The sequence below is a fragment of the Danio rerio genome, chromosome 2 (genome assembly GCF_052040795.2).
Source record: "Danio rerio strain M-AB ecotype USA chromosome 2, GRCz13ab, whole genome shotgun sequence".
In the NCBI taxonomy this organism is placed as follows: domain Eukaryota; kingdom Metazoa; phylum Chordata; class Actinopteri; order Cypriniformes; family Danionidae; genus Danio; species Danio rerio.
This window is the reverse complement of record NC_141022.1, coordinates 31396503-31417687: the sequence shown is the minus strand read 5'-3', so window position 1 is coordinate 31417687 and position 21185 is coordinate 31396503. Positions and strand designations below refer to the sequence as shown.

Here is a 21185-nt window from a genome sequence, read left to right as displayed (position 1 = left end):
TAATTGTAAGGAATTATTGAAAGAGCTAAAGATGATTCATCAAGGCCTAGTTTAACAAGATGTGTTAAAATAATATACCTTTTTCATTAATGATTGCATGAAAACTGACAGAAACAAGCAACTAACATTGCATGAAATACTATTGGGTAGACCCTTGCATGTAATCTCGCAAATAACTTCGCATATAACCGTTTGGAATGTTTGGAGAACATTTCTAATGCATTGGAAAGAGGTTTGGTCTTTTATGAGGAAACTAACTGCCATGTGCAAAGCGATATCTGTACAGGAAACCAGAAAGGACCAGAAGCAGGAGATTAATCCTGTGATCGAGTATATCTGAGGTTTTCTAGAGAAAGTGGAATGAAATCAGGAGAAATGGACCTTATGCCAAGGTTACCAAAGGGGATGCCATCAACTGGATACCATCTGGACCACAGCACAAGACAGCCAAAGAAAAAAAAAAGCTCCAGCAAGAGAAAGCTAACGGGAAACAGAGGAGGCAGAAAATCCCAAAGCTCAAACCAACGAAGTGCAAAGTGTGGCAGAAGCAGTTCATCAGAACAGTTAAAAGAGTAATTCTGATATTATACCTGAGTGAGATATACAGAAGGTGCCACAAGTTCAAGTGATGATAATCACCACAACTTCAGGTTATAGACTCTCAACATAAAGTCTTTAGCAACACTTTTTAAGGCCAGAACGAAACAAAGAATGCTCGCAAGTATGTGCCAGATTTAGGTTCAAAAAGATGAACTAGTGCTAAAAATTTTTATAGTTTAGATAAAGAGGAGGACGATGAATAATGAGGATCCATGCCTTGGGTGTTAAGTGCTAGTAACCTCTACCCCAAAACGGCGGCTCTCTACGATACGCAAAGTATCTGGGCTGAAGATCAACATACTCTACAGATTATGTGTGTGGATGTTAGATTAGAATATTGTGTTGTGACCCTAGATTGGGAGATTGTGCATGTTTTATTCTTTACTGTATGTTAAATAATCATGACCCCCAGAAGCAAATAGATAACTAATTGTATGCTTAAAATACTATTATGATGATATCAACAAAATAGAATCAAGTCTTTTACTGTGTCCTCGTCAGAACAGGACACAGAGGTTTGGCGTGATTCTATTCCAAAGTGCAATTACATGATTTGGTCATTTGTAATAATACTGTGACATATATTTGTCATTAGGTAATATGGCTGAGGGCTAGATCATGAAGTTGCACTATGGGCCAAAAGCAAGAATATTAAGACTTAAAGTCTTAAGAGGAGGGATTATATGAGGTGGATTTTGTGCTCTTTGGAGTGTGAAGTTAATCTATATATTCAGGTTATATGTGTATAATCTGCTTGTAGACTTGCATACCATTAAAACAATTGGACATGGGAAATGGCTTGAGGAAACAACTAGGGGTCATAAAAGAAGGGATGAAAAGAGAGTGGTAAAAGAGCCTGAGGTGTCTCAGGAAACAGATGTCAGAGGTGGAATTTGGGGTTAGGGGAGGGATCTTGTGTAATGTATGGAGAACAAAGGAAAATAATTGTTGTCAAAGTGTATTTAAACAGGCCAGGAGATTAGGGAGGCAGAATTTTTCAGACAGAGATGCTACTGGGGGTCTCCTGAAAGTTCTCCTTTGTTGTCGACAATAAAGTATATTCTTTTGATATTCATAACCTCCAGACTGAGTTTGATTGAGTAAGAGAAAAACCAAGAAAACCACCACATGTCATAGGGGTGCGGGACTCAAAGAGAGGCTCAGATGCGAGTATGCTTGTGAAAACTGAGTCATTTGCGGTGTGCACTGCTCCGCGTGGGTGAACTCCAAATGAGTTCAAGAAAGTGCCCAGGCTGCTTTTATTCATTGAGTGTTCTGTCCCACGCATCTTTTCAGATCCACTCGCTCATGTGAGTGAGTGAGGATGTACTTCTCATGCAAATATCACAAAATGTCGATTATACAGAAGAGGTTTTCTTTTGCTAATTTTTCCATGCAGATTTTTTTGAGCCAATTTCATTTATGGAAGATGAAGACGCTGGACTTTTGCATTTCATACAGGTGTAGTAACGAGCAAACAAAGATAACAAAGCATAAAGGCAAAACATTTCATAGGTAAGATTTCACGTTTTTACGATTTTGTATGTTACAAACTTTTGTGCTCAACAAGTAACGTCATTGATGATAATACAGTCACTTACTGCATTTACCATATGGCTAAGTAGCACCAACTTGCACTAAATTCTAGGCTTATGTTAGTTTTGTTTAATAATCAGCAAACAATGTAAATGAATTATGACAACAAGACACAGCAGGGCCAGAAACTTGTATTATTGTTGGCTAAGTCAAATAACGGCTAGTTGAAGTAAATTAAAAGAGTGCCTAATATCATAAACAGCACCAACGCCTCAATGCGCATATCGTTTACCCTAAATTATCGAATATTACAAATGTTATATACCATTTAGATCAGAAAGGTGGATATGCACATTGAGACGCAGTGAAATTGATGGTTCACAAGAGTTGTTCACAACGGATATTCATTCAAAAAGCGAATTGTTTCCTTTGTTGGAATTAGAAGTGAAAGCAGGAGAGGGGGGGTGTTTCAGGACATGAATTAGATCAAACTCAACACGGAGGAAGGATAACACATTTCCATACACACAAAAACATGCTCTTTATCAGCAATGCCCATCCATCGATATAGAAAAGTGATGTAAAATTATTATATTTGGAATTTTAAATAATATTTGCACACTGACCAACGGGAACACTCCAGATCATAGATATATGTTAACATGCGTATATGGCTCCGGATGGCCAGTCCACTAAAACTTGGTCCCACATTTATTTTAAAGGAGCTCTACCCTGTAGTTTAGAAAACAACAGCGTAGGTGTCATCTAAATATCTATGTGTAAATGCAACTGGAAAAGTTCCCAGTGCATGGTGATAACACCAGTATCAGAAAGACTTTCTTACTTTAGTATTTCTTCAAAGATTCATTGTACACATAACAAACATTTCCGAGTAAAACATACTGTACCCTTAAGTTCAATATTCAGTTTCCACAAGCTTGCACTGAGTACTAATATAGACTTTACATTTTTGATTTAGTTCTACTTTGTGCCTGCACTTACATATGTTATGTAGAAATTATATCCTTTTTTGTGTAGTATCTACTTCATCACATAATTTGTATCAGTAGTGGGATTCCTTCACTTCCTTCAGTAGCAGTGGGTTTCCTTCACTCTGTGTGTAAAACCTATGTGTGCCAATGTTTTCATGCAGAAATCATGATTCGTAAATAATTTATGTTTGTAGGATTCGAAACTAAATTTTAAACCATGTGTTACTCTCCCCAAGGAAGGCTTGCAGCAAAATGTGTAGGAGATTGCCATGTTAGATTAAATTAAAATGAGCCATATCCAACTTTTATCCAAGACCACAGCACGTCATCAATTTATTTTGGGTATCTTGGGTAGATCTCTCTAGCATCTCTACTCTCTACCTCTCTACCATTGCACATTATTTAAATATTAGTGCCATAGAATGAAAATATGGGTATGTCTAGGCATACCTAGAATAATAAAGCCTGATTTATACTTTTCACATCACATACCTTTGCTGACTGCGAACCTCTCAAAATGAACGAGGCTCTAATACTTGACCATTGTGATATTCTGTAAAACAACAGGGAGCCGTCAAAAGAAACTGACTGCAAAATCCGACAGATAAACATAGAAGTAGGAAGCTTCCGGAACTATTGCATATCATTAATATCGTTCAAGATTTTTAAACTAATTATTTGTATTGTTTTTATAAATAATTTTAATGATTATAAAGATTTTATTACCATTTAAGATTTTTTAAATCAAACTTTGATGCATCACTTGCTTTTGTTCATATCTCAGACAGTTTTACCTATTAAAGTTTATTTAAATAATAATCCCAACAGAACATGTGTTGCTCTTTAATTATACAGTATATTTTTATTATGGAAAGAATAAAAGCAAAAAAGTATGCTTACTAAAAAATACAGATTTTTTTTATTTTATTTTATTTAGCCCACTCCACAATTTACACAATTCTACTCATATGCTAAAAAGGCAATAATGGTCCAACATCCCTGACCATTATCAACAATAAAGCCTAGAAAAATCAGTATATTGTAAACCGATAGGTTCAAATACCCTTTATCAAAAGATTATTCTTTATCAAAGATATTCGTTATCAAAGAAATAATTTGATCCTTAATTATAGTTTTGTAACTGTTAAATTGTTTAAATTAAAAATTGTAATACATCAGGGCTATTTAATTAGTTTGTCATGGGGGCCAGTTCATGAAAAGCATCCCAAATGAGGGGCAGGAGACATATGACTTGCAAAATAAGTGATGACACAACAGCAATATAAGAATACAGACGTTGGCTTTTTCTACATTAAAATGTTTATATGTTGTATTTTGAAACTACATAACATCACTGCATTGTGCAATGTGGGTTTTTTACAAACATATTTAAATGTTGTATATCAAAGCACAACAAAATCTATGCATTGCTTAAGTAGGCTTCTTCTACATTCAACACATTCATATGTTATGTTTTAAACTGCATAACAATTATGGATGCAATGATTATAGATTCTGGTTGTACAGTTGTAGTCTGAAGAATAATCATGGTTTCACGGGTATCACCATTGTTATGCATTTATTAAATTAAACAAACTACTAGTTTAGAAAATCACAAGAAAACTGCTTATATTTTATAGTGTTGTTTTATTGCTGCTCAGTAACCAAATACAGCACAAAATAATAATGAAAAAAAAAAAACAATAGTCCATTTCTCTCTTTGGACTTAAAAATAAATGAAAAATTTTTAGATTTAAACATGAGTAATACTTTTACAATGAAAATAAATGACAGAACAATGAATAAATAATAAAAAATTAAAAATAGGCTGGAGGGGGTCCGGTTCCGGGACCACAATATTTCATATTTGTTATTTGCAGACAATGTTGTTCTTTTGGCTTTATCGAACATGGACCTTCTGTTAGCACTGGGGTGGTTTGCTGCCGAGTGTGACACGGCTGGGATGAGAATCAGCACAAGGCAAGTCCGAGGCCGTGGTGCTCCACAAGAAAAAGGTGGTTTGCCATCTCCAGGTTGGAGGAAAGTCCTTATCTCAGGTGGAGGAGTTTAAGTATCTTTGGGTTTTGTTCACGAGTGAGGGAAGAATGAAACATGAGATTGACAGATGTATTGGTGCAGCGGCAGCAAAGCTCTCGATTTAAGGGTAAATCTATGTTCCTACTCTTACCTATGGTCATGAGCTTTGGTTCATGATCGAAAGGATAAGATATCGGACACAAGTGGCCGAAATGAGTTTCCTTCGAAGGGTGGCAGGGCGCACTCTTATGGATTGGGTGAGGAGCTCTGACACTCGGGAGGAGCTTAGAGTAGAGCCGCTGCTCTTCCAAATCGAGAAAAGTCAGCTGAGGTGGCTCAGGCAACTCTTTCGGATGCCTCCTGGACGCCTATAGGGAGGTGTTCTAGGCATGTCCCATCGGGAGGAGGTCTCCGGGAAAACCCAGGACACTCTGGAGGGACTATGTCTCTCGGCTGGCCTTGGAACGCCTCGGGATCCCCCCGTAGGAGCTGGGGAAAATGTCTGGGGAGAGGGAAGTCTGGGGTTGTCTCCTAAGACTGCTGCCCCCTCGACCCGGCCCCGGAAAAGTGGCAGAAAATGAATCAATGAAAATACAGTATTTGTCTAATGTTAAGTTAAGCTTTATATCAGCTAAGAATTTCAATGAACTGTTGTTATTATCGGCATTCGTACATACATAATCATTTTATTAATTTGTAAGAATTCGTCTCTTTTGTTTAGATTGCACTGAAAGCCATGCACAACTCTCACCACTACAGCGTGTTTTAAGTTCTCACTTGCGGCTGAAGTGCGCGAGTGCGTAGGCCTGCTTTAAGAGCTGTGCGCGCACCCCTCCCAATATGCACATGTCCCCATTGGAAACATTTAACTTGCGCGCAGAAAAGACATGATATGTGAACGGCCTGCTGCTATAGTTTATCCAATTTGCCTCGGTATATGTTTGTAACTTTAAACTAGCAGACAGTTGCATAAATTAGTTTTTTAGTTACAGCAGTTTTTTTCTCTGCAACAGAAACGCGGTGTTGATATGCCTTTACGATTAATTAACCTTCATGAATTTAAGCACAGTTAACAGTGAAATCAGCTAATCATTGCATCCCTATTAACGATATCAGTGCATTGTACAAAAGGCCTTTTCTTCAAACATATCCAAATGTTTTCGGCTGCTTGCGCCACTCGCTGAATGTTAGGTGACTCATGTTCAGCGCAGCCTTCAACTGCAGCTTGTGCTGTATTTACCAGATGCATGTCACTTCATAACTATAGTGGCCGTTTCTCGACTGAACTAAATTTATTTTTGATGTCTTGGTCACACTAGTTGGAGGGCTGAAACAAATAGCCTTGGGCAGCCCGTGGGCGGCCTATTGAATAGCCTTTATATACATCAGTGTAAAACCTATGAATTGTGAAAAAACATATTCTGTCATATTAAAACCACCTGAGTCTTCACTTCGCCATGGCCCTCAAGTTTTTCTAAACTTTTTAAAAACAACTTTCTTCCTTTCCCATGCTGTTGCAATTTCTAGCCAGGAATTATTGTTTATCTGGTTATCCCTATGACCATGCATGAATGGATCATAAAGATGTCTGTAAAGTCTGTACATACCTGTTCCTGACAAAATCTCTTCAAAGTGATTAATACTCAACTCAAATGAAACGTGGCATCACGCAAACTCTTCACTCGAGTCTCAAAAAAAATTGTGCACTCTGCCAAATCATGTTGCACGTAATAAAATCAAAACTGAAAAAATGAAAATACAGTGATGGCGCCAAAGTTGTCTGTACATACCTGTTGTCTCCTAACACTTAAGCGAACTATCAAACACTTCGAGTATAAACCAGCTGAAGAGTTTTGTACATGGAAATCACATAACATGAGCCTTAAACATCATAGTTTTCTTGTTCACTAGTGTAAAATCCCAGGTGAAAAACAGGTAAGTCCAAATTTTAAAAGATGTAATTTTGGCATGGTGTGCAATAGGTGTCAGCCTGCCATCTGTTCACAGTGCGTCACAACCCAAAATGCAGGATATATGAATTATAGATTTATTCTGCACCACCTGAAGAGGCATTTACTACATGTTATGTACTACACTTTGTTTATATATTTTTTGACAAATGAAGTGTGATTATTTTGCACATTTTTATTTCAGAGTACATCACGCTGTATGATGAGCCGCGGAGTGTCAGCAGAGCTCGTTATTGTTCATGAACCTTCCAAAATTTTTAAAAACTGCTTTCATTCTAAAGCTATTTTCTGTGTTTATAAATGAGCATATAAAACAATAGAAATGAAAGAACAATTTAATGCAGCAATGGCATCTTGTGTGTTATGTTTTTTTTAAAATATGAAACATTCAATCTAAATTGTTGGTCAAAACCCATAAAATGAATCGACAGTGGTGTCCTCATCTATGTAGTTTATAGGTGTGGTACAGAGTGTATTTTTAAGGCGTGGTTGTGTTTGTGTTAAGGCTTTTATTGTGATAAACATGAATTTGTAGCTAAATTGGTAATGTTGCCAAACAGCATTTCCAATTTATATCCTTGTTTGCATCCTTGCTACAACATTACCGTTAACACTAGAAACTATGCATGTAATAGATCAATTTTAACAAATAAAAATACTTACAGCTTGTGGCTCACGATCCACAGCTTCTTCTACTATGACTGGAGCTGCTGCTCCTTCGAGGAGTTTTTAGCCAAATCCAGCATTGAACCAAGAGTAATTCTGGAAGCACTTCTTTGTCAAATGCTAGACATATACATTTTTTATAATTCTCTGGAACATTAAAATGAAACTGTAAGCACGTCTCTCTTTGTGTCGTGTCCTTTGGAAGCCCAAATACAGAAACAGAAGAAGCTCTGTGAAAATTGCAGCGTTTGGACAGCATTTTAGCTTTCTCTGCCATAACATTACAGCGTGTCTGGCCACACTACTTCGCTGTGTGGGGTGAATGCATGTAACCTGCATCTCATTAACCCAGATGTATTTTTTTAGTCCCCAAAGTTCGTTGACTGACTTATTACTTATTACGAGCGTATTACATTCAGAGATGTTCTTTATGTTCACACATCCACATTACACATCAACTAAAGTTTAAAATATGATATCGTGGTGGACCACCCCTTTAACAATGGAGCGCCATTTCTGAGTAAAATAAATTGTATGGTCAGCATAATCTGACAATACTTGGATATTTATTTAGCTTTCCATCGTAATATCAAAAAATTTTCCTTATACAGCATGAGACAATTTCACTCACTGTGAGTGTAAAACTTGCCAATGTTTTCATGCAGAAATCAAGATTCGTAAACAGCTTATGTTTCTAGGATTTCAAACTACTCCCCCTGAGGAAAGCTTGCAGCAAAATGTGTAGGAGATTGTATGTAGCTATTTTATAATAACCTAAAATGAGCCATGGTTAACTTTTTGTTTTCTGACATTTCTGAACCCTTGCATGTACTGTAGAGCATTTTATTTTCTACCTGTGTTACAATTTTGGAATGTATAAGAATTTGCTCTTTCTTTATATTAGGTGTGTTTATCTTTGTACTTAACATATATACACATTCACAATTGATTTTCTGCAGAAGTTGAAAGCCACTTGATTTTTCCCTAAGCAATTCATAACTTTTTGATTTAATGGCTAATTTGTACAATCTCATTCATGCATTTTAGTACGATTTGCTCTTCCTCCAATTAGAGATGGCTTTAGGGGTGAGGTTTGGGTGTAGGCATAGGATGATAACCGGTTTCAAGGTTTAGGACAGTTTGGAAAAGTCAAGGTTTTAATACCGCTAAAGTTTTGTAATACAATTTTTACGCTACATGTAATTATTTTTTTTTTACATTTTTAATTATTTACTATTTTATTTAGTTTTTTCAGTCAACAGTGTCTACAGCAGAAAAGCAACATTCACATCAAAATAACTGGTCAGCCCACGATTCAGGAATTTATTTGAATTATTTAGTCTGACATTTTTACTGCTGCAAAATATTTTTAAATGCTTTTTTACAATATTATATAGTGTGTTTAATGAGGAAAAGTAGACATTTGAAAATTACTTTTTTTGGAGCAGTAATCACAATACCATGAAACTGTGGTGTTTTTTTTCCCAAGGTTATCATACCATCAGAATATTATGTTTCATTATAGGGATGTCTCTATATGGTTTTATTGCCCTCGAGTCTGAGTCATTTGATTTCGAGTATCTACCAATACTGAAACCCGATACGATACTTCTATAATACAAAAAATAAAAAAATAAAAATAAATAAATAAATAAAGAGCAAAGAAACAGATTCAGGATGTTTGTTATTGTTTATTTAATTAGTCTTCGGTTGGGTTGCCTGGGTGAACTTGCTGTATTGTGTTGGGTGCTTATTAGGTTTGCTATGACAATGTTGTCATCAATAACTTTATAATACCTCCAGACCACCGACATACTCGCTCTTTCTGCTTCAAGCTGCTTCCGTGTTCTACTTTGCTGGCATTTAACAAATAGCATCTCTGCAACAAAGTGATGTCGTGCCGCACGCATTGCTGTTTCTGTGTGAAGTTAAGAAAGAGGTCTAACTCTGTGCCACCACGTAACTATAGACGTGTTAAAAATAAAGAGAATATATGTATATACATCTATATTAGAGTCCTGATCAGGAGGTAATGTCCGAACTAAAACAGCGTGATCGAGCCAGATTTCTGATCACATGATCGGATCTGGACATCCCTAGCTTTAGTTCCCTTTAATTCCCTATCTAATTCATCTTGTTTAATACCCATGCTTATTTAGGGGAATGCTGGGGGCAATTTAAAATTGTATGAATTTGTATGAATTCTCTGACAATACATACAGTTACATTACATTTCCTCGCGAGTTTGAGCTGATTTTTGTTTTTTACACTTAAGACTAAAATAGAGTTTGCAGTGAACATAATTTGATGCATCTTTGGCATTTTGCTTTGCGGTGTAATTTATACACATACAGAAAACATACTTCTTTTATAAAATGCAGAGTTCAGGCTGCATGTTTTTAGCCCCGACAGGTTTTGAGAAATCACAGACAAATGCCACAAATTTCAGGCAGATCGGTGCTCATTCATGCAAGTAGATGCGATCTGAGAGAATTGACACCCGTCAGATATTTGGCATGTGAAATATCTGGACCTGTCTGTGATTCAAATCATGCCATGTGAAATATGTTTCCATAAAAAAAAATATCGGCTATTACCTACAGCCAATGAGAGAGCAGCATCCACTATGGGTAACTGCAGGCCAGCGGGAGGCTGGGGGAGAAGTTAAGGGTTTCTTTTCTGTCTATTTAGACCCAGGAAAAACTAGTAGAAATATGGCAGAAGCATATTTTTGAAAAAAAAAAGGTTGATAAGAAATTGCTAATTCCTTTCAAAAACTAGGTGAGCAAAATAAGTACATTTTCTACCCACCGAAAGGTTTTTCTCATTATGTAGTTGATAAAGATATAGTACGTGACCTTGCGTTGTTTCCATGTCACTTTTTATGTGTGTTTACTTGTGAGATGTTGGCATTTAGAGTTGTTGGCGATTTAGACTATTGTTGTGACTATCCTTGATCGAAATTTCAAATTATCTTGGGTCTGCTAAGGGGTTTAGATGCTTTCTTAGCAAATAATTTATTACGGAACGACAAGTCTTCATTTGTGGCTGTTTATTGCAGAGCCTGTTTAAACAAAAAAAATGAGATGAAGTAAACTAAATCAAACGACTTTGGCCATCAAACACTGAAGGTAAGAACAGGGCCTTTTAGCAAGTCAGAATTGAGAGAGACACCTTTGAACGAAGCTCCACAATCAGACTACTCTTATTTACTTTTACTTTAGACGGTACACACCGTGATGACATATATACCAAACTTTGCCCTTTGTACCTTGAAGCTGCTCTTTTGGGACCTTCTCTGCAAATTCCTTATCAATAACACCTGAAAGGAAGTTTGCATAATCCTCATGAAATACAGAGTTTCTCTTGAATTTTCTCTTTAAACTTTCCAAAGTACTACAATCCAGTATGCTGACTTCTTGCAGTTACAATTGAAATTTTACATAGCAATCTTGTAGCATGCTCAGGTCTAGTCTTCCAAACTCAATCCAAATAAATCCAAGCAATCATCCTCTCCAAGAATGTACAGAGCGGGTCTTTAGACTATTATTAAGTTGGCAATTCTTCCTATTGTAAAGTCATGAAGTTTGAAACCCCCATCGCCGATCAATCTTGCAGTGTAAACACAGCAACAATGGAATGATGCCCCACATGTAATGCAGTGTGAAAATTTGTGGTGCAAATACTTTAAAAATAATGTCGTCTGATCTCGGCATAAGTGTTAGTCGCTAGATAAGAATATTTGGAGTGTATTTCCAAAGTTCAGTGAAAGGTTCATAACATTTCATTTTTATTTTAGTTGTAAAGCTGTTAAAAGTTTACCGTATATGATGCACTGCAGTCTGTGTTGACACACATTTTGTGATTTAGTTTGAGAAGTAAACAAACATGCATCTTGGACCGAATTGTGAGTGAATAAAAGCCAGTATTTGGGTGGTCATGGGGGTGGACTACATGTGGATGCTGCTCTGCCTCTTGCAGGGGTTTAGTTATCTTTGAGAATTGTGCTCATGGGTGAAAACTGTAAACAATGCAAAGCCTCAATCGAGGCTTTTCCCTCAGAGCTTTTCAAGGCTTAGAGAAGATGCAGCATTTATTGGTGGCTAAGGAGGCAGGCTGCTACAAACTTGAGGGAGATGAATGCATGCAGAGATGAGGATTAAGAAGTGTCTGGGAGGAATGACAAATCCTAGATTTCTCTTTTAATGCGGAAAGAAGCCGTTAACGCCACTCTTGACGAGGTGTAAATGCAGACCGCGTTTGGCGTCGCAAATCAAAGTGAGACAGACCTCATTGCAAGTTTGAGTGGCAATGCAAAGTGTCTCAGTTTGTATGAGTTATTTCATGCTTTTGCCTAACTATGGAGATGTACACACTTGGTGGTGTTTTCTTGAAAATTCTTGTTATTCTATTCTAGGAATTAGGTTGTTTGTGTGCGTAAACTCTTGCAGAAAATGTTTAGTATTGTTGTCTCAAAGATTTTACCCTCTGTTCTGAGCATATAAAGCAGGGACTGAACTTTTTGTAATTGAGAATGTGAATGTTTTTTTGTTCATCCATTTTTCTTCAGCTTAGTCTGTTATCCAAACTCCACACAGAAATGTCAACTGGCCCAGCTCTGGCTCGAACCAGCGACTTTCTTGCTGTGAGGCGACAGTGCTAACCACTAAACCGCCGTGTCATCAAATTTAAAAGTAAGAAAGTAAAATTAAAACACATTTAATTAATTTTATTTTAAAAAACTAAGTTTGTCAAGATTAAAAGATTTTTGAAAGATTTCATGTTTTCTTGAAAATATCGGTGAATGAATGGATGTTACAGTTTTTCTCAGTCGCTTTGGTGCGTTTCTCATAACACTAGTTCATTTTTGCACAACAGTTAATGCGTTTCTCAAAACAATTAGTACAAACTGCAAAACCTAGCTGATAACCTGCAAAAGCGTGTCACATGCTCAAAATGGATAGTTCATTCCTCAAAAGCAAGTATTCATGTCAATCAAAGTGTCAGTGCCATCAAAATGAAAAGTCCTGACACCATTGTTTATGAACAAGATCGTCAAATGGCTCTGTCATGTTTTCATTATGACGTTTACTCTACATTAATCTACATTCTAAATCTACATTAGATTTTAAATATTCTATAATATTAGCTTGACAGATTTTGACAACTAGTTCAACATTTTTGTATGTAAAGACTCAAGTAATGAAATGAGGACTATTAGTTTTACACAATTAGTTTCCATATAAAACTAATAGCCCTCATTTCATTACTTGAGTCATTACATACAAAAATGTTGAACTAGTTGTCAAAATCTGTCAAGCTAATATTATAGAATATTTAAAATCTTTTTTTTTCTGAAATGTCTTCTAAATTGAACAATTTCATGAATGATTTACAGACCTATGTATGTTGTAGGTTCAGTTCCAATATGTAATGCAATATTGTTTACAGTTGTGCACAGCTTTACCCAAAATAAGTTTATGTTTGTTGTAATTTATTCTTTTGCTCTGAATAAATTAGCTTTATTTCGTATAGCGCTTTTACAATGTAGATTGTGTCAAAGCAAATTAGAATTGCAAAGATCAAATGTAGTAAAAATGTGTAACATACATATTCAGTGTCTTGTACTCAGATACCTCACTAAACGCAGTGATGTCTAACTTTACTGTAGCTTTCAAATGGATGTGCAAATAGTATATAGTGCTGTCTTGAGCATTTTCAGGATGTGTCACCAAAAGCTGACTTTTTTGCATTGAAAAAAATTAACAGATTAAACTGTCATAATAAAAACATGAAAAAACCATCTTGTTCATAATTAATGGTGTCAGGACTTTTCATTTTGATGACACTGACGCTTTCATTGACATAAATACTTGCTTTTGAAGAATGAGCTCTCCATTTTGAGCAAGTGACACACTTTTGCAGGTTATCAACTAGGTTTTGCAATTTGTACTAATTGTTTTGAGAAACGCGGTAACTGTTGTGAAAATGTAAATAGAGTTGTGAAAAATTCACCAAAGCCACTGAGAAAAACTGTAATGCAGATGGTAAAGGAGGAATTGATAAAGTTGAATAAAGAATGGATGAATAGTTATAGATAGATGTGTGTGGATGAATACAGATGAACAGATGGATATAAATAGAAGTATGGGGATGAATGGATATGGTTTGATGGCTAGACATGGCTGGATAGATATTTATGAATGGATGGATATTAATAGATGGTTGGATGATGCGTCCTTATGGATGGATTGATGGATGGATAAAGATGGATGGACGTGAATGAATGGATAGGTGGATGAAATGATGTTTGGATCAATGTAGGTGGATGTAATCAGACATGATAGATAGATAGATAGATAGATAGATAGATAGACAGACAGACAGACAGACAGACAGACAGACAGACAGACAGACAGACAGACAGACAGACAGACAGACAGACAGACAGACAGACAGACAGACAGACAGACAGACAGACAGACAGACAGATAGATAGATAGATAGATAGATAGATAGATAGATAGATAGATAGATAGATAGATAGATAGATAGATAGATAGATAGATAGATAGATAGATAGATAGATAGATAGATAGAGGAATAATTATCCTGTAGATCAATGTATGGAAATAAGTGGAGAGATGGATGAGAGGATGGATGGAATAATAAGGATGATATACAGTATATAGATATACAGTGTATTCTATGGACTTGTGATCCATAGGTCACAGGTTTGAGTCCCGACACCAGAAGCGTTTGTAGATGTTGGGAGTGAATAGAATAACCAGCATTCCCAATACAACAAATGTGAGTCTCTTGAGCAAGGCGCCAAACCCCCAGCTGCTCTCTAGGCAGCCCACTGCAGTGTGTGTGTTCATGGTGTGAGGATGTGTGAGTCTGTTTGGATAAAAGCATCTTCTAAATGGAAATAAATCAAATGTATGCATATACACATGTAAAAGAATGGATTTTTGGATGTATGTAGTTGTATGGTTGGATGAATGGATGTGAATGGGTATAGATGATATAGATGATTGATATATATGGAGAGATATGGATATATTCAGATTTGGATAAATATGACTAGATATAGAATGAAATAGGCTGACAGATGAACAAGGATAAATATTCCTTCTAAAATCCTTACTCATGGTTTCAATTCAAATTTCAGTTCTGCTTCCTGTGGGATGTGATTTGAGGTGAGCTGCACTGCAGTGTGTTTGAGAATGTGTGTGTGTGTGTGTCAAATTACGTCATTCTTGCCCACCACAAATCACAGTCTCGCTCGTGTACAGCTGGAGCACAGCTGGGAAGGACTGGCAGCACACTGAGTGTGTTTGTAAAGCCGTGAGTGTGAGTGTGCCAAGCAGCCCAGGGCCACCATCACATGATCACACACTTTATGAATGTGCACGTCAAGGGTGTGAACTGCTATGCTCTGCAGAATACGTACAGCAAAGTAAAGCAATGTGTTTTACTGGAAGGACACATGAATGCAGAAGATCACTTCGTCCATCTAAAGGCCATCATGGTGATGTTCTCTTGCAGATTTAATTTTCAAATACTCCATTGACAATGAAACTTAATTTCATGCCTCATTAGGTTTATTTGTAATGAAAAGGAAAGGGAAGCTCTGATGATAACTGGGATGGGAACCTCAGGTGCCTTTTGATGTGGGATCTTTGAGATACATTTATTTCTGTAGGGAGACAGAGCAGCAGAGGAACCTCTTCTGTTTTAATCTCTTATTACAAAGTATAGCATCTGACACTTTCCATGAATAAAGTGCAAGATGAAGCTTGAAACCCCTAGAAACTCTAAAACTGTTAACTTGCCTAGCATTTTACTCTTATTTGAAAAAAAAAGTTTATTAAATATACTTACAGAAAAATCTTCATAAAAAACCAATCAAGAACATTTAAATAGAGAAGAATAAAAAAATCTGAAAATCAAAATGAAAAACATAAAAAGATCAAAATAAAAATGAATTATATTCATATATATATATATATATATATATATATATATATATATGAGCAATTCCGTGCAAATGTCAACCTTGCCATGAAAAAAAATTCGTTTTTACCAAAATACGGAAACCATTTCTGGGTTTTTTGTGTAAGCAAGTATTTTACAGTACTTTAAAAATACTCAAAAATGCATCTGTCAATGTTTTCAAACTATTCTATTTGATTTACCAAAGTCACACAAATGGTAATTTCACATGCGTCACATCCATAACAGAGAGATGTCACATCCATAACGACACTTTTTCCTCAGAAATGTGAAAATATTAAATAAAATAAAACCAAGCAATTTTGTTTTATAGAAAGCCGACTCTAATCCTTTTGATTGGCATTATTTTTTTTGGGTTGTGCAGTTTAATTCACAGTATTTCTACAAAGTGTGTTGTATACTGTAAACTCGCAGACTTTTTTTGTCACATCCATAACGCATGCTTATTTTCCTCATTTAAAGTACAAAACACGTTTACAGATAGATATTTTTCTGCTCCCATAACTCTGTGGCTAGTTGCTCTAGAAAATATAATTACATTTTTCAATATAATGTTAACATATACTTTCTCTGTCAATTTATGTGTTGAGATTTTACTGCAAATGTCACGTCCATAATGCTGGAATTGCTCATATATATATATATATATATATATATATATATATATATATATATATATATATATATATATATATATATATATATATATATATATACGCACACACACACACACACACACAAACACAAACACACACACAAACACACTTTTTTAATCTAAATTAATTTGGATTAATCTGTATTAAAATGGCTTATTTAAATTCAGAATATGTGTGCTACCTAAATTATAAGTCTTTGAGTACGGGTTTCTCAAGCCAGGGGCCGCATTACACCATGGCTTCATCTCCTGTTTCCAAAATGCATCACAAACTGCTTGAGATGTTAAACCGAGGTCCAGACTCTCTGTGGTCATCAAAAATCCCAGGATGTCCTTCGAAAAAGAGAAGGGGTTTAACCCCGGCATCCTGGCCAAATCTGCCCACTGGCCTCTGTCCATCATGGCCTCCTAATCATCCCCATATCATAACTGGCTTAATCACTCTGTCTCCTCTCTACCAATCAGCTGGTGTATGGTGTGCGGTCTGGTGCAAAATGGCTGCCATCACCTCATCCAGGTGGATGCTGCACACTGGTGGTGGATGAGAAGATTCCCCCTCTATGTGTACAGCGCTTTGAGTGCCCAGAAAAGCGCTTTATAAATGTAAGGAATTATTATTAAACAGAAATAGAATCAAGACATAAGGAGTATGCATATATTAGTGGCATTATTAAAGTAAACACCGCAGTCAAACTATTACCGTCTTGTAGGACTTTTCACCAAATTTTCTGTCAAGATCCGCACACGCGGCTGTCAGTAAAGGACCTCACAAACGCACCATGGAATGCGTAAGTTTTTTTCTTCCATTTGGTGTGCATTATTTAATTCCATAACACTCTCACCAGTCCGTACTCTTTATTTGCGTCTAATCCGCTATATATATATATATATATATATATATATATATATATATATATATATATATATATATATATATATATATATATATATATATATATATAGTTTAGAGGTGTAAACCTACACTGGTCTCACGGTTCGGTTCGGTTACGATTATCATGTCATCGATTTGGTTCAATTAGATATCTCGGTGCATCAGGGTGCATTGACGATGCTTTCCATACACAGTTTTATATATTTTTTTAGCAATTCTTAAATTAAAATGTATAAATATATTTATATATATATATATATATATATATATATATATACTGTTTGTAAAACAATTTTGTCCTTTAATACAAACAGTCAGATATATAAACTGTACTTTTAAACAACACGGCCATTTATAGCAAATAAACGTAACTGCGTGAAAAAATTCTGAGCCTTGTCTACCAAGTTCTCTCTTAAACCCCTTTGATTGGTCACACGCTTAACAGAAAGGGCTGCAATTGGCTGTTACGCGCTGGAGCTCTTCACAGACGAGTGACACTGATAAACGGCAGCGGTGATCACAGCTGATCCATGATAGACACGGTGGATAAAACTCTGCATAGAGGAAAAGTCACGCCAGCAGGTCAACTGCGCCACAGTGAGACAGAGAAATGGAGTTTACTTTCATTCTCTCAATCGCAGTGAAATAGGGGCTTCTGCTGTAAGTGTCAGTGAAAGACTGTCAGACAGGGACAATTCAGAAACAGAAGTTAGATTTTTTTGGCCCCAAAGAAGAATTGTGCAAATAAAAATCTAGTCTCTTTTAAAAACTACTTTTGGTGTGTCGATTTTATATCAAATAATATCATCTTATATTAACATTAGCACTAAATAAACACTTCTCACTGCATAAATGGAACATGTGCCTCAAATGCTTTCAAAAAAGTAAATAAGGCCTGTCTGAACAGCGTGATTTAGAAAAGTGCAGGTTGCCTGTAAAGATCTTTTAGTATCACCCTTTTGATAATACAGTGATCTGTTTTTTTTTTTTTTTTTTTTGATGATCATCTTTTATGCATGACTGTGGGAATGAGTCTGTTTGGAGCTGTCATCATCAGATGTGTTGATCTGAGCTGTCAGTCAGCTGCTTGTTGAGTGGAGGAGACTATGGAGAGCTGTGGTGCAGGACAGAACAACAACATCAGTCCTGATCGATTTGACAGACAGACTGACAGCTCATGGGCAGACAGTAACACAGACAGCTCATGGACAGACAATTTACTAACAGACAAGCAGAAAGACAGACAGACTTGCAGACAGACAGCTCTCAGACAGACAGACAGCTTGTGGACAGACAGAGACAGTTTATGAACAGACAGACAGACTGACAGCTCATGAGCAGAAATAAAGCTTGTGGACAGACAGACATCTGACAGACAATGTGACGGACAGCTTGTAGACCAAAAGACAGACATCTCATTGAAAGACAGACCAACATAGCTCATGGACAGACAGAAAGACAGCTTGTGGACAGACAGACAGAATGACGGCTCATGGGCAGACAGACAGACAGACAGACAGAAAGCTTGTGGACAGACAAGCAAAAAGATAAACAGACTTGCAGACAGCTGACAGATAGAGACAGGTCACGGACAAAGACATACAGACAGCTCGTGGACAGACAGAATTGAGAATTTTAATGTTTATGATGTGATTTATCTGTAAACTAAAGGAGATTTTTGAAGAATTCATGTTTTATTTTATTTTTAAACCCACAATAATGACTTACACACTGAATTAAGCAAGCCTGGCCAGTAGTTGATGCCACTTTGTAAAGAATAATTCCACATCTGTTCACACATGGCTCCTGTAGTCTTCCATTATTGATTTTATTGTGATGAATTCACTCATGAATATAGATTGAACATATAATATGTATGCTTTTAAAAAGATAAAAAATAAATAAAAAAATTCACCATTTTCATTAAATCACCATTTTCCCAAAATCATGTTTTGCAGTAGCACACAGAGATATGTAACTCATATGTACACACAAATTTATGTGTGAAATGTGCGTACAGACGTTTTCACGAACAAATCATGACTCATCAAAACTTTCCTACTTTAATTTATCATAAATCTACAAAAAAAAGTTAAGAACAATTTATACCACACAAACTCAATAATCATGTACACCCGAGGCCTTATAAACAATACTTTTCAATTTGTTTTTATTTGTATAGCCCTTTTAGAATAATTGTCTCAAAGCAGCAGCTTCACATTGAAGATTACAATGAATTGAAACAGTGTCAGTCCAGTTTTCAGAGTTTAAGTTCAGTTCAGTTTTGTCACAAAGAGGAGATTAAACATCCAATTGCAAGTAAAAGTTTATTAGCTGAGTGTTTGATACAAAACTCAAGGAAGACAGGTTGACAGCAGCTCTGGTATAAACTCTAGTCACAAGATACTCAAAAGTCTAGGAGAACAGCAAAACCTGATCTGCAAGACAGGAACACAAATGAACGGATGAATTCAGAAAAGGGAGAAAGAGGCTGTGTCCGAAACCGCATACTTCCATACTATATAGTACGCCAAAATCAGTATGCAAGCCGAGTACTATGTCCGAATTCATAGAATTCTACTTACTACTTCCGGCGAGATTCTGAAGTGCGCAGCCCATGCACGCTGCGCTATCCCATAATGCCCCGTGAGAGAATTCATGAATGGAAGTGAGGCGACGCAACTGACGCAGGTATGTCACGTGACCATGACAAAATTGTGGATGTAGTACGTCCGAATTCCATTCATACTTTTTACAATCATACTGTATAGAACATACTTTTCTAACGGCCGAGTAGTATGTTTAAATTCAAATGCAGTACCTACTGAGTAGTAGGCGGTTTCGGACGCAGCCACAGAGTCCTCAAAAGGTCTCGATAATAGATAGCAGGTGGCTCCACTAATTAGTCACCTGACTGGAATGCGTGCTGTCAAGGAAAGGTAAACAAACACAGTCATGAGACAGAAATAACAACAAGAGGAGAACTCGTAATTATTAACCGTGACAAGTTTAGGTTAGTTCAGTTCAGTTCAGTGCAGTTCAGTGTGGTTTAATATTCACTGAGAGTCCAAACACTGAAGAGCAAATCTTTTGATGCGCAGCTCTACAAGTTCCGAACTATGCTAGCCAGTGGTGACAGTGGAAAGGGAAAAAAACATTATCAATTGGCGAAAGTGTAAGGAAAAAAAAAACGTCAAGAGAAACTAAACTAAGTTGAGTACGACCATTTCTCATATGGCCAAATTTCTTGTGCAGAGCTGCAGTCTAGGCGCTGTAGGCTGGAGAACGCTGGACCTCAGCGAAGATTTGTATAACATGTATAAAGAACCCTGCATATGATTAGATGTTTATAGGTTGAATGAAACGTATCATTTATTTATTCATTTTCTTTTTGGCTTAGTTCTTTTATTAATCTAGGGTCGCCACAGCGGACTGAACCGCCAACTTCTTCAGCATATGTTTTACGCAACGGATGCCCTTCCAGCTGCAACCCATCTCTGGGAAACATTCATACACACTCATTCTCACTCATACACTACGGACAATTTAGCCTACCCAATTGAACTCTACTACGTCTTTGGACTGTGGGGAAAACTGGAGCACCCGGAGGAAACCCACACGAACGCAGGGAGAACATGCAAACTCCACACAGAAATGCCAACTGACTTAGCCAAGGCTCGAACCAGCGCTCTTCTTGCTGTGAGGCAACAGCACTACCTACTGCACCACTGCGTCGCCTCATTGAATAAAAAGTAACTAGACAAAAAAAAATAATATTACATTGTATCACATTCACTGGTAATCTAGCAATTGCAGAT

At 36.5% G+C, this 21185-nt stretch overlaps 1 protein-coding gene across 3 annotated transcripts in view; it reads left to right on the top strand.

Annotated features, from left to right (window-relative positions):
• Window positions 1-21185, top strand: part of xkr4 (XK related 4) — a 109807-nt gene that overhangs the window by 33789 nt on the left and 54833 nt on the right. Inside the window, exon 2 of one of the 3 annotated variants that reach the window (NM_001077752.2) lies at window positions 273-452. Within the exon in view, the coding sequence (NP_001071220.1) occupies window positions 273-318 (46 nt within the window). The 3' untranslated portion in view covers window positions 319-452. 3 annotated transcript variants of the gene reach the window in all.